This window comes from Diabrotica virgifera, chromosome 4 (assembly GCF_917563875.1).
Source record: "Diabrotica virgifera virgifera chromosome 4, PGI_DIABVI_V3a".
Lineage (NCBI taxonomy): Eukaryota > Metazoa > Arthropoda > Insecta > Coleoptera > Chrysomelidae > Diabrotica > Diabrotica virgifera.
Window position 1 is genome coordinate 181293171 of NC_065446.1, and position 18532 is coordinate 181311702.

The 18532-nt window shown below is 30.8% G+C and overlaps 1 protein-coding gene across 2 annotated transcripts in view; it reads left to right on the forward strand.

Annotated features, from left to right (window-relative positions):
• The first annotated feature begins 52 nt into the window (after positions 1-52).
• Positions 53-18532, forward strand: part of LOC114340698 (complement C1q subcomponent subunit A) — a 69285-nt gene continuing 50805 nt past the window's right edge. Inside the window, exon 1 of one of the 2 annotated variants that reach the window (XM_050648614.1) lies at positions 53-242. In XM_050648614.1, the coding sequence (XP_050504571.1) occupies positions 195-242 (48 nt within the window). In that variant the 5' untranslated portion in view covers positions 53-194. The remainder of the gene's footprint in view (positions 243-18532) is intronic. The other variant, XM_050648615.1, reaches the window with a different exon arrangement.

The window sequence follows — 18532 nt, forward strand, 5'->3', positions numbered from 1 at the left end:
AGCATCAAATAAGTATGAGTAAAATCAAAAAACTTTTAACTAGATGTTATTAATAAGCGATAACCGGCAGTGTACAAGATAAACTGTAACTGATAATTTATATACAATTATTCATTTTCCAATTTGATAACTTATTGTTTACATATTTATACTACTGTTTTTGGCTTAAGTATTTCAATAAAATATTTCAAACAATGAAGCTCCTATTCTTCGTGGTATTTGTCTGTATTCTATGCGAGTATGTAAGTACTTATTTCTTCATTGTATTTTTTGATTTTGGAGAGAAATAATAGCCAAACTAACCAATTATTTTAAATTATGATTCTTTGATATATAATTATCATACTAGTAATGTTATCCATCTGGACTTGATGACGAAATCAATGATTCATTTAATGTGAATAGGGAATAGGGATGGCAATCCAGCTCATTTGAGATATATTAATAATTCTCTATTTAGTAATATAAATACTGGCGTAATTATTTATACAGGGTGGCCAAAAATTTAAATTTTTGATTTAAAAAAAGATATAAAACAAACAAAAATGGTTACTTGACTAATAAAAATTGCTTTTCGGTTCAATTCCGTATCGTTGGAACGTAAAATATCTGTTCAACAGTGCTAGCCTAATCTCTGATATTCCTCATCCAAGATTTATTCTTTCTTTCCAAGCCTTTTTCCCCTCTACTCTATCTTTCATTCTGACGTGTAGCAGGGAGTATTTATCGTTTTGAAGTATGCGGCCCAGATAGGATGTCTTTCTTACTTAAATTGTGTTCATAAGCTTTCTGCCATGCCCAATTCGTCCTAACACTTCTTCGCTTGAGAATTTTTAAGTATATGTTACCGGTCAAACCCGATTTCAGGACAAACTAGTTTGGCCTAGGCCAAACTACTTTGTCCTAAGCGCATTAGGATAAACTAGTATGGCCTAAGCCAAACTAGTTTGTTCTATCGCGCGTAGGCCAAACTAGTTTGTCCTAGGCCAAACTAGTTTATCCTGATATAAATACACACACTTCAGGACAAACTTGTTTATCCTGATATAAAAACGCACACTTTAGTGTGGACAAACTAGTTTATCCTGAAGTGTAATTATGTTTTTATATCAGGATAAACCAGTTTACCCTAGTCTATAAACCAATTTAATCTAGTCGAAAGTAATGGATTACAGATTAGTTGCTGATTTAAACGTAAGTTTAGAAGACACTATTAAAAGTTGTAAGACTTTTAATTATTTAGAGTAAATGATAAACCGAGATGGCACTTATACGAAAGATATAGAAATGGAAATAGTACGGGGAAAACAAGCCACGAAAGCACTCTATGGAGCGATATGGAAGAACACTCTAACTAAAGAAAACAAAAAAGGATTTGTCCCTACAAGAGCGGAAGAATGGCCAGTGACAACAATAATATGAAATAAAATACGAACAGTTGAACTGGAGTTTATGAGAAGGTGTCTACAAATTACCAGGTAGGATAGGATAAGAACAGAGTAAATATAAAACAGAATAGAAGTAGAATGCTTAATTACAAAAAAGTTGTGGTAGTAAAAGTAGAGTCCTGAAATGGTACGGGCATGTACAAAGAATGCCGGAGCACAGGTAGCCGAAAAGATTACTGGACTGGGAGCCGCGGGGAGGAAGACGGAGAGGAAGACCTGCTGTGAGATGGAGAACTCACATAGGAAATGCTATGATAGGTAGAGACCTCAGAGATGGCGACTGGGAGAATAGAGTGCTATGGAAGACGAAAACGGCAAACTCATAATGGGAAAAAGCCAAGAAGAAGAAAGTAATTCAGCGAACTAGAACGGCTTAATATAAATAATAAATTGAATAAAATACTTTATTCTTGGAAAAATAATCATTTTTATTAAAATTATAATTATTCGTAACAAACAAACAATAGTATTGAGTTATATTCGCGGTCGGACGGACAGATAGCCTAGGTCAAATTTATCACCTTTAGTACCATCCTTGGATAGCTTTCATTTGACACATCATTTGTCATTCTACCTGGTTGAGTTGAGTTCACGGACAGACAGACAGACGAATGGATGGACGGACAGACGGTCGTGGATAATTCAACGTTTTCACATTTTTTCAAAATTGGTGAAAACAACGTTAATTCGTACTCGATTTTATTCGTTAGTGTATGTTTTCTGTTAATTTTTGGAGTACGTCATTCTTTTATTTATTATTTTTGAAGTTATACTTCTTTACGGTCGAGGGTGAAATTTTATACTTGCCTGGCGCATGCGCAGACAGACAGTATGTATCAGCGCAAATAAGTCATTAAAAGAATATATTAGTGTTTTTAGTAAATGTATTATTAACATTATAATTTTTGTGTCTTTGGATTTGTCTTCCTCGGGAATAAAATATTTTATAAGCTTTGATCGCGCAGTACGTCCTGGGTATACCCAGAGGGAGAACGCCTGCGCATTACAAAATTGGGCGTTCGCGGAGTCCAAATCTTTCCCTCTGAACACCCTCCGGATTTTTAATGCGGTGTTCGCGCAGTACAGAAAAAAGTTCCTGAACATGTCCGGGATACGCTCTCGACGTTCGAGGATTTTGTTTCGGATTTTAAGTTCGCACAGGCGCACAAAATATTTGGGAAGAATTTCTTGACATTCTGTTCTTACTCCTTCCAATTCTTAACCTAAAATATTGTTTTGTTAAACAACTTGTAGATGTAGATTCTGGTTTTTAAAGTTTTGAAATTATGTAAAGTGTTGTGTCATTTAAATATTCTTCAAACAAATTTTAATATTTTTTATATTGAAGCTTTTTTAGTTGATTTTGTCAATGTTTTCCATTTCGTATGTTTATAAATAAGTAGGTACCTTTTCTAGTATTATTTTCATTCGATATTCATAATTATCTATTACGGTAGTATGTATTACAATAAATTGTACTCTGTTTTTACTTAATTTCTTCTATCTAAATGAGCTTATAAGTACCTACATATTCTTGTGGTTTATTTTTCAGTTTAATTTATGAGTTAAATTAGTCTTTTATTGAATATAATGAAACATAAACAATACATCAAACTTATTCTGAAACTATTTCTTGTGCCTTGTTATATTTCATTATTTTTGTGGTGTAATAAACCACAACACAATGCCACAACCCATCAAATTCAATACATAGATATCAAAATTGGAAATGATTGTTTTACTAAATTATTCCTTCCTTCAGATAATGTTCAACCCCCAGGAAGTTAAAGGTAATTTTTATATCTAAATATCAACAATCTTTTACTCTCTACAAAAATGTAAGCTGGATTTCCGAGTGGAAATAACCACATTATATTGTGGAAATAATAAAGAAAGACTCTAATCAAATTTCTACCTTCTAAGAAAGGCATTGAATTATTGAATAGAAAGTTAATCCTTTGCCTGTTGCTTTTATTCTCTTTTCTCTTTCTCTTTGTTGACATACAAATTTGTTGCATTTGCATTTTTTGACATTTATTTCGAAATAAGAAAGAGACCACAAAAGGCTTCCTTCTCTAACCTTAATGTATGCAACCCGTCATTACATTGCGAATCCGAAAATTGTTCGCTGAGCAAAAAATCCTGAGCATGTCCAGGATAAGTTTACGTTGACGCCTGCGCATTGGAAACTAATCCCGAACTTATTCTGGGTATGCTCGATTTGTACTGCGCGAACACTACTATAATAATAGTAAGTATATTTACTTTAAATTTTAAAGTATTTCTATACCTCACTTCTTGGTCTATTAAATTATTTGTCAGAATGTATGAGAAATCTTGTAAGCTGTTAAAGCAAAGGTAGTTTAGCTCGGTGGTAGCGCGTTCGACCGGAGATCGACAGGTCGCCGGTTTGATTCCGTGTGTTATCTAACATTTTTTTATTTTAGTATTGTTTTAATAAAAATTTTTGAAAAGTAGTAAGTAAAAATTAGTTTAATCTTTAAATATAAATAACCCGTTGAAAGCATATTTATTTCGTTGAAATCATATAATAGAGTATAACTTCTTACGTTCGTACAAAGTACACACACATTCTTTTTTAAATTATTTAATTAAACAAGAATATATTGATTTATAGCATGTATCAATATCTTCATTCGATGTATCATATGATACAATATATCGATGTATAATTTTTTTTGCCATCCCTGTTGGGACGTGATTTGGGAATTCCCCGCATGTAAAAGTCCTTGCCTTAGATGTTCGCTAAATTACTTTCGACTCGGCTAAATTGGTCTTGAAGTGTGAGTCTTTTTTATATCAGGATAAACTAGTTTGGCCTATGCCAAACTAGTTTTGCCTGAAGTGTGTGTACTTATATCAGGATAAACTAGTTTGGCCTAGGACTAGTTTATACTAGGCCGTACTAGTTTAAGAATGAAATAAAACATTATTATCAAGGGCCAAAATTCCCTGAAAACTTCTCTAATTTTTATTTTAAGTTACAGGGGTAAGAAACAGAAGAAATTTTGTTAGATTTTTAATTTCAAATAACTCATTCAAAATAAGCTTTCTGTTTACTCTAAGGAACTTTCGGCCCTCAGTAATGATAGTAGGGGAGCAAAGTATGCTAAAAGTCACTTGAGCGTTATGGGGACCTATTGTGTTGTGAAGAGTAGGTCCTAAAACCACAAAAAGTTAAGAAAAGTTTCACATTTTAGTGGGGACATTCCATTTTTAATTTAATTTTCCATTTCCAACAATCGTTTTTTTAGATTATAGCGCCATCTATCGATAATTCGAAAAAATGTTTCGAATAAAAGTTATTTATTTTTACGTAAGGAATCCAACTCTGCAATAAAAAAATGGGGGCTCCCATTTAAGATTTTAAAGTAACCCCCTACCCCACTTCCGTGGGGGATCGTGTTTGGTGTCATTCGATAAATTTTTTAAAAATATTGAATAAGTGTATTTTTCAGTTTTTCGATCTGATGTTCATTTCGCGAAATATCGCGGGATTCGTTTTTATAATATTAGATTTACCGCCCACCCCTCTCCGTGGGAAGTCGTGTTTAGTATCATTTGATAGATCTTTAAAAAATATTGACCACGTATTTTTTAGTTTTTTGAAATTTTGGGACTCACCCATTTCGTTACGCCCCGCTCAAATCGTCAGATTTTTGAAATATGCACTGTTCTGCATGTACTTAACTTATCTTCATCTGATAATTTCGAGCTTAACGAACTCCCCTGTGTTAAGAGCCTATATATGGTAGAGCTACATCTGCAGGTTACCAGGTTTCTCCCCATATGATAATGTGATTGGGCTTCCCTACCATAATGCAATCTTTCATTTAGTGGCGTCACTGAAGGTGGATATAAGCTATTACCTCCGATTTCGTTCAACCTCCATCGATTTGCATAAAAATTGGTAAGTGGTTAGAGGATATTTTAAGAATCAAAGGTGACATGGTGCCAACTTGCGCTTTTACCCTGGGGGTGGATGCCACCCCTTCTCGGGGTTAAAATTATTTTATTAAAAATTATCCCAGAAATAGATAAGGGGAAAAATTCTAAGTAAAGTTTGTTATATAAAGTTATCAAAATAAATCAAAAGTTTTTGGGTTTTAAAAATTTTAATTTTTCGTAAGAAAAATGCATGTTTTTAACCGATTTTTTTATAGATAACTCAAAAACTATAAGTTTTTACAAAAAAGTTTTAATTACCAAAATTAAAGATAATAAAAAACTATATTTTAAGAATCAAAGGTGACATGGTGCCAACTTGCGCTTTTACCCTGGGGGTGGATGCCACCCCTTCTCGGGGTGAAAATTATTTTATTAAAAATAATCCCATAATTAGATAAGGGGAAAAATTCTAAGCAAAATTTGTTATATAAAGTTATCAAAATAAATCAAAACTTTTGGGTTATTAAAGGTCAAAAATTTTAATTTTTCGTAAGAAAAATGCATGTTTTTAACCGATTTTTTATAGATAACTCAAAAACTATAAGTTTTTCCAAAAAATTTTAATTACCAAAATTGAAGATAATAAAAAACTTAATAAACTCCTTACTTAAAGAATATTTTAGTATTAACTAAAAGTGAGTTATAGGTAATTGAATGCATATTTTTTTTGGCGAGTACACAAATCTAATTATTCAATCTTAAATTACGGCAAAATGATGCATTATATAACATAAACTTATTAAACATCTGTGAAGGTACTTAACCCGCGAGTAGTCGCGCGGTGAGATAGAATCTCAATTTTTATCCTTTTTCGCGATAACTTGATGAAAAATTTTGCAATTTTCAAAAAATTTCGTAAGTGCCTCGAAGAAGGGAGTAGTAATGCGTAGGATTTTTTCTTTCTTCTTCTTCTTCTTTTTGTGGAATTTATGGCTTTGGGGAGAGCCAATTAGCTTTAGCCCGCGATTAGTCGCGCCGTTAGATAGAATCTCACATTTCATCCTTTTTCGTAATAAAGTAAAACCTGTCAGTAACGGCCACTAAAAATGAAAGAAGAACTATTGGCCGATATATAAAGGTGGCCGCTATTGCCAGTTTTTGTAGTCTACATATAATTGGTTTGGGAAATTTTTAAACTGGCCGTTAGGACAGGTGGCCGTTAACACATGTTTTACTGTACAGTAAAATTTGTCAGTAACGGCCACTAAAAATGAAAGAACTATTGGCCGATATAGAAAGGTGGACGGTATTGACAGTTTTTGTAGTCTACATATAATTGGTTTGAAACGACAGCCGAAACAGGTGGCCGTTAACACAGGTTTTTTTAATAAAATTGTTAGAAATATATATTTTCAATATAAAAAGTAGATAAAAATAGTACAAAATAAAAATTTGTTTTAAATTCGTATTTTGAGATAGAATCTCACACGCGACTATCGACGTTACAGAAGTGAGCGCGACTACTCCCGGGTTAAAAGTATCTATCAAATAAGATACCGAACAAGTTAATAGCATTAAAATTTATGCTCCAAAATGTTTTCAAACTATATCTTTTAAAAATTAAAAAAAATGTTATTGTTTTTTTTTAATAATTCCGTTAATTTTAAGATATGAGGTTCACCTAAAAACGGTTTGAAAGGTAATTCCAAAGGCTATTAAAACAAGTTAAACTTAATCTTTTAGTCCCTTTACTTTTTTAAGAATGAAAGATTAAATGGCCACGGTTACATAGTTCTCGCAGCAAAATTTAAGCTTTAAACGTTTCTATCTCGGTTATTTTTCACCCTACAGAAATGGTAAAAAAGGTGTAATAATATATTTAATATTAGTGGAGTCAATGAAGGTGGATATGAGTTATTACCTCAGATTTCGTTGAACCTCCATCGATTTTCATAAAAATTGGTGAGTGGTTAAAGGATACCTCAAGGAACAAAGGTGACATAGTGCCAACCTGCGCTTTTTGCATTTTAGGGGTGAAATACACCCCTTTTTTAAAAATTATTTTTTAGGTTTCTGAAAGTGCAGTCACTGTAAGTTTTCACTTCCTATTTCGTTGAACCTTCATGATTTTCATGAAAATCGGTAAGTAGTTAGAGGAGACCTCAAGCAATAAAAGTTATATAGCATCAACTTGCGCTTTTGCATTTTAGGGGTGCAATACATCCCTACTTTTTAAATTGTAAAAAATGCAGATTTCCGCATTATGGCGCAAGTAATTTTTAATTAAGAAAAATAAATATTTGTTTTATAATTATGTGCATGAACTACATTTTTTTTTTATTTTTCAAACCTTATAGTAACCAAAAATCCGAAAATTAACAAGTCGAAAATCACGAAAACCTTATTCTTCTATATTTCTGAAAGTGTAGTCACTGAATGTTTTCAACCACGATTTCTTTGAACCTTCATCGATTATCATGAAAATTGTTGATTAGTTAGAGGATACCTCTAAAAACAAAAGTGATATGGCACCAAGTTGCGCTTTCTGCATTTTAGGGGTGAAATCCACCTTTTTTTTAATGATAAAAATGCAGATTTCAGCATTCTGGCTCAAGAAATCTCATTTAATTAAGTAAAATAAATATTTTTTTACATTTATGTGCATGATTTAAAATTTTTATTAATTTTTCAAACCTTATTGCAACCAAAAATCAGAAAATTAGCAAATCGACAATCACGAAAAAAAATATTCTTTTATATTTCCAAAAAGGCAGTCACTGAAGGTTTTCACCCCTGATTTCGTTGAACCTCCATCAATTTTTATGAAAATTGGTAAGTAGTTAGAGGATACCTCAAGAAACAAAAATGATGTAGTACCAACGTGCGCTTTTATCCTGGGGGTGGATGTTACCCCTTCTCATGGGTGAACACTATTTTATTAAAAATAACCCCATAATTAGATAGAGGAGTAAATTCTAAGCAAACTTTCTTTTATCAAGTTTATAAATTTTTTATTTAAATAATATTTCATAATTTAATAAAATATTATTGGTACAGTAAAACCTGCCAATAACGGCCACTAAAAATAGAAAACAATTGGCCGTTATAGAAATGTGGCCGCTAATGCTAGGTTTCCTTTTCCACAAATACATAAAATATAATTGAAAATTTATTTATTTATTAATTAAAGCAATAATTCTACAAACAAACGGAACATACTAAAACTAAATTCAATTTACTACAATATAAAACAATATCTATACGAAAAAACAACTACAAGAAAAACAGAATTTTTGTTTGTTTTACATTTTTTTAGATAAACGAAACATACTAAAACTAATTTAATATAGGTAATACATAATATAAAACAACATACTATAGCTACTACGAAAAATACGCTTATCATTAAAGTATCGTCGTGCTTTCATGCTATGTTCAACAAAACCAACTTGGTACGGCCTTTAATTAGATATCGCAAATCACTTTGGCTGATTTTGTCTGCATATATATTATGTTTGAAGAATCCCTTTTTTTGTGAGACTGGATATAGGACCTTTCTCAAGTATGAATTCACATTCATGGTATATCGTTGCTATACAGGGATAATAATCTGTGCAATGTTATGGTACAGGCTACGTTAAATATGAAGTAAATGTGGAAGATATACACTGGTTATTCATTTCAATTTAATTTGATTGTTTTTTAATCGTTTACAATATTTAAAATAATTAAAGACATAAAGTTAGGGATTTCAAAAATAAATTCAGTTCTTACTGGCAGGGTGGGAAATAATTAAGTGTCATACAATAGCATTTCATTATAATGCTCATTACAGGCATTACAGGCTGCTCCGTTTGAGAAAACTGATACTCTCAAACTTTGAGAAAACACTCATTCAGTTTCGACCAACCCTGTATTAGCTAAAATTAAACGTTTTGCTAGATTAATAATTTTTAACAATAATAGACTATATTAAAAATCACTTGAATATAAATTGATTTTCTGATGTCAAATCACTACAATTATACAGGGGGTGAATATTGCTATGAAATTTGAAAAAAAAAAACGTAGTTATCTTTTAAACTACTTCGTATAACGTCACAAAACTTGATAATTTAAGAAATAAAACATAGAGGAGAATCCAAAAATGTAAAAATATACAGGGTGTTCCATTAAACAAAAGATAATTTTGTTTCACCTTGTCAATATGGGTGGCCCTGTATATTTGGAAATGTATTTAAATTCTGATATTATCTATGCCCAAATCTCACCTAAATAAACTTTTTTCGTATCTCCTAGAACAAACGACTAATTGGACTTCCCACAACCTGTATACATACAAAATCTCCGCTATAAAATTTTTTCAAAGAAAATGTTATTGGTTTTTTTAAAATAACTCAGTTAATTTTTGAAATATGAGATTTATCCAAAAACCATTACAGATCTAAGTAAATGGTCTATAACACTTTATTAAACATACTTTTCTAAATCCTTTATTTTTGTTTAAATACAAGGTGAAATGGCCCCGGTTACATGGTTCTCGCAGTAAAATTTAGGTTTTAAATGTTTCTATCTCGGTTATTTTTTGTCGTAAAAAAATATTAAAAAAAGAAAAAGCTTAAATAAAGTTAAAACTAAAATTTTGTTATGTGCCATTTTTTAAGAATATCGAGTATTTTTGGAGTTATTATCAAAAGAAAATGAAATTCACGAAAATTTGAAAAATTCTAATTTTTTTTAATCGTATTTTTTTTCAAAAATATGCATTCTAAACCGGTCAAAATTGTTGAAGTTATTACTCATGTTAAAATAAATAAAGTTTTAAATGGGTTACTATAAATTTTAATTTTTGTGGAAATGACGTATGTTTAATTTTTCATTCTTCCCTAAAAAATCTGAAAGGGTCCTCTTATTTCCATCATAACTTGCTTAATTTTGATGCTATCGACTTCTTATATAGCTTTTTGACAGTTACCTTTAAGTACTTTATTAAAATGTTTAGTATCTATATTTAACAAAGTGCATCGTTTTCCTGTTATTTAAGCTTGAATACTAAGATTTGAGTACTCGCCGTAAAAAAATATAAATTCAATTGCATATAACTCACTTTTTATATGCAATAAAGGATTTTTCGAATAAGGAGCTTATTTATTTTTATATTGTCTTCGATTTTGGTAATAACAACTTTTTTAAAGGAACTTATGGTTTTTGAGTTATTTGTGAAAAACTGCTTTAAAACATGGATTTTTTTCAGGAAAAATCAAAACTTTTGATCTTTAATAACTCAAAAACTATTGATTTATTGGAATAACTTTATATAACAAAGTTTACTTATAATTTGTCCCTCTATCGATTAGTGGTATTATTTTTAATAAAATAATTTCCACCCCGAGAAGGGGTGGCATCCCCCCCCCCCCAGGGTAAAAGCGCAAGTTGGCACCATGTCACCTTTGATTCTTGAGGTATCCTCTACATACTTACCAATTTTCATGAAAATCGATGGAGGTTCAACGAAATCGGAGGTGAAAACCTTCATTGACTCCACTATATAGAAAAAACAAAAATTTGGTTTTTTACCATTTTTTACGTATATTGAGTATTTTTATAGTTATTATCAAAAGAAAATGAAAATGACGGTAATTCTAAAAATTCTGAGTTTTTTAAATCATACCCTTTTTTCAAAAATGTGCATTCTAAACCGGTGAAAATTGTTAAAATCATTTCTTATACTAATGCAAAGAAATATTTGTAAGGACTACTATAAATTTAAATTTTTGTGGAAATGGCGTTTTATTTTTCACTTTTTCCTAAAAAATTCGAAAGGTTTCTCTTTGCTTCATCATAACTTGCTTAATTTTGATGCTATTACCTTCTTCTGGAGCTCATTTGTTAGGCATTTTGAAGTACTTTGATAAGTGTTTAACAGGTATATTTTATAAAATGCATCGTTTTCCCGTTATTTAAGCTTGAATATTTAGATTTGATTACTCATCGAAAAAAATATACATTCAATTACCTGCAACTCACTTTGAATTAACATTAGTTTAGTACTTTGAGCAAATAGTGTATTCAATTTTTTATTGTCTTCAATTTTGGTAGGAATAATTTTTTTGTAAAAGCTAATATTTTTTGAGTTCTACGTGAAAAACAGCTTTAAAACATGCATTTTCTTACGAAAAAATAAAATCTTTGATCTTTAATAACTCAAAAAGTATTGATTTATGTTAATAACTTAATAAGTATAACAAATTTTGCTTAGAATTTGTCGTTTTATCGACTTATGGTATTATTTTTAATAAAATAATTTTCGCCTCAGAAAAGGCGTGGCATACACCCCCAGGGTAAAAGCGCAAGTTGGCATCATATCAGCTTTATTCCTCAAGGTATTCTCTAACTGCTCACCAATTTTCATGAAAATCGATGGAGGTTCAACGAAATCGGAGGTGAAAACCTTCAGTGACTGCACTAATTCTGCTTTTAAATTTTTCACAAATACCTATTAGTTTTCTCAGGACTCAAAAAAATTTATGCATTTAAAAAGCATTGGTCCGAAATTTTGCGACTACGATCTTATCCCGTATAAATATAATAATATATAAAAATAATATAAGAAAATATTATTATTTAAACCTATAAAATTCGTTATTATTATATTGTATGTTTGTTAATTAATTTTGACGTTCATTTATTAAAAATTATTAAATGAAAATAGTTTCTATCCTTGTGGGATCGGTACTCACCGGAGGGACCGCAGACGTTCGGATATAATTCTGTGCTCTGTGCGTAGAGTGAGTTAAGTCCAAAAATGGTCGAAATGAGGTAATGCACTATCTGTATGTTAGAATTTGATATCTACATGGTGTATAATTTGTAAAGTCCAATTCCATTCCTAAACTGAGATATACATTTTACACAAATGAAAAACAGTCAATACTAACTGTGTAATGCGTGTTAAGTCCTGAACTTGGACATATCACACTTTACACTAAACATTATTGAAGAAATAGGAAGACACAGTGTGTTAAGTCCCACAGTTTTGAGACTTAACATACTGTACCTGTACACTAATAAGTTATTGCGTTGACTCTTTGTACGCTGCGCGCTGTTAAAGCTGATTTGGCTATTTTACTAATCAGTGGCATATTGATCAGGTCCTTTCAAACGAGCTTGTACTTTAATGAACAACATAACGATTTTAAGATTTTAGTTGGAGTTTTCTTCTGTGATTATTTTGTTGGTCTAGTTGAAGGAATTTAGTTAAAAGTTTAACCATGTCATCCAGAGCACAACGCATATTGGACATGTTAAAAACGATGAACTTGAGTCTGAAGAAAGTCTAAGCATTGGTAAGTTTTATTTAAATTTTTAATAGTGCTGTAGATTTTGGGCCGTGGTACCAATGATCTATTAAACTTTTAATTGCAAAAACATGTATTACATACTTTCGATGGTAAGAATGAGCCGTTTCACTTTTAGACAAAGAAATATAAAGCTCCCTTTGTTATTTTTTTGATAGATCGTTCATAATACGGTTGTTTTTCTTAACACTAACATACTGTAGTGAGCTATAGTTAATAGTTATTTATAATCATTCTCTTTTCCTTATCCCTATGCAGGGTGGGCTTTCCTAATTGCATTTCTCCACACAATTCTATCTTGGGTCATATCAATGTTAATACCCTTTACCAACATGTCCTGCCTAATCGTCTCCCCCCCAAGTCTTCTTTGGTCTTCCTCTCCTACTCCTTCCAAGAATCCCAAGAATCTGCACTTCAGCTATTCTTTGTATTGGGTGATTAACCTCTCGACATTGAACATGACCAAACCATCTTAAACTATGCTCTTTCATTTTGGCATCAATTGGTGCAACACCTAGACTTCCCCTAATATACTCATTTCTAATTTTGTCCTTTTTTGTCACACCTCTCATCCATCTAAGATTTCTCATTTCCGCCACATGAGTTAGTTGTTCCTTTTTCTTTTTCACTGCCAACATTCAATTCTGTACCTACATCATAGCCGGTCTTATGACTGTTTTATAGAATTTTCCCTTCAGCTTCTTTGGAACTTTCTGTCACACAACACACCACTTGCTTTCTTCCACTTCATCCATCCAGCCATAATTCTACTGCATGCATCTTCATATATTTCTCTCAAATACTCCAACAAAAGTTGACAATTCAACCAAAACTGTGACATTTGACATGCAGCAATGCCTTCCCACTCCACTCGTCCATAGTTCTGTAGCCTTCTATAAACGCCAACTTTGGACTTTCAATCTAACAGTCTACGACTGCAGTGATGGCACTTACTGCTACCTTTGGCATGAAGGTATAGCTGGCAGAGGTGCAAATGAAGTTGGCTCATGTGTATACAGATTTATTTCTGAAGCTTTAATGCCCGTTGTGAAAAGTTTGACCATGTACTCAAACCATGTACTCTACTGGTGGTCAAAACAAGATTACGCATGTAGCTGCTATGTGTATGGTAGCCCTGCAAAATTCTTCTAACTTTGAAGAGATTAATCATAAATTTTTAGTGCCTGGTCACACGCACATGGAGTGTGATACATCCCACGCCCTTATTGAAAAAAATAAAACAGCTTTTGATGGAAACATTCACCATCCTCATGATTGGGCCCAACTTATACAAAGTACTGGTAAGAAACGTCCTTTGAATCAAGATAGCTTCTTTGACTTTGCTAAGCTGCTAAAAACCGACCTTCAGCAGGGAAAAGATGATGTTGTTGGAATCAATTTTAGCAGGAGAGATGTACAGTGGCTGAAGTTTGTCAAAAACGAGCCTGGAATAATTTACTATAAGAATTCCTTAGACCGTAATCAACCATTTCAATGCATTAGTTTCAAAAGAAGAGGCAAAGAAAACATTAGCAAAATGGACCCTAGTTTAAGTTACCCAGGAAAAAATCCTATACCTAAGAAGAAAAAAAATGACCTCCTCGACCTGCTTCCATACATTTCACCAGTATATCACCAATTCTGTAAATACTTAATTACCTCAAATGAAGCAGAGGATACCTACCCTGATGACATTCCTGATGAAGAAAATGAAGAGATAGTACAACCAGTTGACAAAAAAAGAAGGTAAATGTGAAACCCACGAAAAAAATGACAGTTTCCCAAGAAAATAAACCAACGAAACAAACTGGCAGGAAGAAGAGAAAAAATGTAAATACTAAATAATAAAAAAAATATTATTTTGTTTTCCTTTATATTAGTTTTTCTTTATTTTTGGTATTATTTTACTTACTTAGTATTATTACTTACTTGGTTTATGAGGAATAAACAGAAGTTTTTATCTTGCGTTTTTGTATTTTTCTATTTTTATTAAAACCTGTTACTTTGGTCTTAAGAATCCCCATTATTATTATTAAATAAATATTATTTTTTATGCTTTTCGTAATAGTTTGTGTTTTACGTTAAGCGTGTTAAGTTCATGATATTTGTGCAAATTGTGTTAAGTCCATGTAAGAAAAAGTTTATTATTTTTTTTATAATACCTATATGGTTTATTTATATTATTTATTGACTATTCTATATATTGAGAGAAATAACTATTTAATTGATCAAAATTATTTAGAAAACTTTTTAGGGATAGGTTATTGTAAAAACTCCAAAAGTATAACTCGAACAGACGATTGCAAACTTTAAATGCGTTTATCTCAAAACAGTGTTTTAGGACTTAACTCTCTTTACGCACAGAGCACAGAATTAGAGTCTCTTTGCAATGACAATAACGTTGACTAAGTAACAAGGCATTTACTCAACACACACACTACACATTACACTAGGTTTCTGATTGGATACATCGACTGTACCATTCCAATGGCATAAAGTTGTCAAGGAATTAAGAGCACAGGCGCAAATATTTTACTGCTATCCCTATTTTTCTTTCTTTACACCGCAAATTACGTGTAGTAAAATTCTTACTGGTATGGATATGTACAGCTGGTTCCTAAAAAAAACTGATACGACTCTTAAAGCGTATTTTGTAGAAAATTGAGCAGTGTATTTTGAATGGTAAATACTTATTATTTACATACTGTCACTGTCACTGCCAAATATTAAAAATTAATATATTGTTGGGTTAAGTCGTTTGTTTTATTCCTTAAGGGCCAGTTGTTCAATCAGTAGTTAACTCATGGATTAAGTAAACCGTAATTAAATTTAATCTAAAGATTATTTTTTAAGAAGTTGTTCAATGTTTGTTAACTTTCGGATTTATTAAACCCGAGTACTGAAGCGGCGACAACGTTGCCAGTTATTAATTAACGACTTGGAACAAACTTTATCATGAAAATTGTACATAAAAATGTGTTCTGTGTTATAAAGTTAATGATTTTTGACATTTAGTGTTTAGTACATGTCAACTACTACTGACAGAGATTTTAATTTACATTATTAAACATATTTAAAATGGAAGAAAGTATTAAAAGTACAACTGCTAACTTAAAAAAACATCAGCAACAACAGCGTAAAAAAACATGTTTAAATAGTAATGTTAATTTTTTAGCTTATAAAAATAATTCCTATTCCTTCACAAAAATTTCATTAAAAGTTTTTCCAATTTGTTTTTACCTGATTTTTACACATAATGAAAAAAAGCCAAACTTCTGGAAATATGTATTTATAAATAATTAATAATTTATCATGCATAAATTTGTAGAAAGCATAAGTACCTATACACTGAGAGATCTAATTTATTTTTGTACTGGCTATATGTGCATATCACTGGGTTATAATAATATAAATTTTTTAAGAAACACATTTTTTTGAAGTCAAAATATTATATTAAAAACAGCTAAGAAATATTCGTCCTCTGTCATATCTCTGTCATCAAAATAAAAGAGAAATAGCCATTATTATTAGAGACACGAAATTGTAATAGATTATTACTGCATTATTACTGCAAATCTTATCTACGACTGAAAATATATAGAAAGAATAATTCAAAATACATACATATACCTAGCTAGTGCAATAACTATGATTGTTCCAATTTGGAATGTTCTTGAAAATATTTAATTTAAAACCGGAAAGTAAGGTTACAAATCTTTAGTTAACACCGTTAATCCTTCGTTTTTGAGCCATTAAGATAATCTCTTGTTAACAGATGGTTAAGTGTTAAACTTGCATTGAACAACGCAATATTAAGTTTAATTGAAGATTATTTTTAATCTGAAGATAATCTCCAATTGAACAATCGGCCCTAAAACATAAAAATAATAACAAAAACCCTATTTTATGTAAAAACTATCGTTTGTATAATATTCTTTATAAAATTCAGGAATTCAAAATAATATCAAGATTTAGACTTTAATAGTTGAATCCAGAATTAGATATGGAATACTTGGGTGGGGCGGTGTACAAAAAACTTATTTAAAGAAAGTCGACGTTTTACAAAAAAAAAATATTGAAAATAATAATTAACAAAAAAATGACATACCCGTCTACTTTATTATTCTGTGATACTAATTCCCTGGTATTACACATACAACCATAAACATATCCTGCATACATTACCTCATCACTATGAGACTCGCACTAAAACCAACCAACACGAACAATTGGGAAATATGAAAAAATCAATAGGACAGAAATATGTCATGTATCTTGCTCCAAAAGTATTTAATCACTTGCCGAACATATACAAGATATTATATATTAATACTCTTAATTCATCAAGTATGGTAAAATCTATATTCAAAAAGTATGTATTGAACCTTGATAGTAATATTGTACATAAGTTATTTGATTGACTTAACAAGCGAATGAAATTAAAAAAAAAAAATAAAAAAAAAATGATAAAAAATAAGAATGTTTGCAATACAGTGGTTTGCTAAATTTACTCAGTTCATTTATTTATAATATAAAAAAATAAAAGAAAATAAATAAATACATGTAAGATAATAGAATGTTTGTACATTGGCATTTAGTATACACATACTATATTCAATAACTAAACATTGTCACACACTATCCCCGTGTTCGACCAATAGGTTTTAACGGGTAGTGAGTAAATGTTTCTTTATTTTCCAGGATTAACATGTAAAATTAAAAAGTAGAATGTAATAATGTAAAACGTAGAACATAAAGTTAAAATGTATGTATTTAATTCTTGTACTGTGAAATTAATAAACATTATTATCAATAATTATTACAATTTATGAATTAACATACGTAATCAGTAGTTTGTTGTTTGTTTGTTTATTTTGTTATTTGTCTGTCATAATAAATATAATGTAATGTCAGATCAATCAAATACATTGCTCAAAATGATCAAATCTTACTAAGAGTCGTATCAGTTTTTTAAGGAACCAGCTGTACATAAAGATTATTTGACAGTAACATTGTCACCATTAACTTGAGATGATTTTTGGATATTCTTGGATAACCGTTACTTGTATAATTGCATAAACTATTAATTCAATTAATTAATATAATATTTTTTTCACTAACTATGTGTTCAGTGAATAAAATAATTAATTTATGGGTATACTATCCAACTAATACTTAATCGAGAAAAGAGGAAAAGTGATAAAGTGATTTTTTTAATACAGTGAGGAGCGCGCTAATAACCGGCAAAATAACGCAAGTGATGGAAAACATAAAACATGAGCGAAACAAAAAAAAAAGAGATAAATCTAGTGGAGGTGGAAATGATCGCTATAAACGTATCAATTATCATTACATTACATAATAGTTTCCCACCTTTAGACGTCTGTGACAGGAGCATTTTATAAAATTCTACTGTCACAGTGACAGTTGTCATACTCCTCTGATACGTCTAAAGGTGGGAAACTATGTAATGTAATGTTAATTTATACATTTATAACGATCATTTCCATCTGCACTAGTTTCATCTCTTTTTGTTTCGCAATGTATTATGTTTTCCATCTTTTGCGCTATTTTCCGGTTATTAGCGCGCTCATCACTGATTATATTATTAGGTTTGTTCTAGTATCAGTTTTAAACGGTTTTAAACCATCAGGGAATAGTGGACCAGCGCGAGTAGAGGGGATAGCACTGGTGACTCTATTATGTTTTCTCACTGACCAACTGTTTGCTGACGGTTTTTGACTAGTTTGACTGTTTGCTAGAACAAACCTATTGTTACTATGGAACGCTTAGATAAAATTTGAACCGATTTAACAA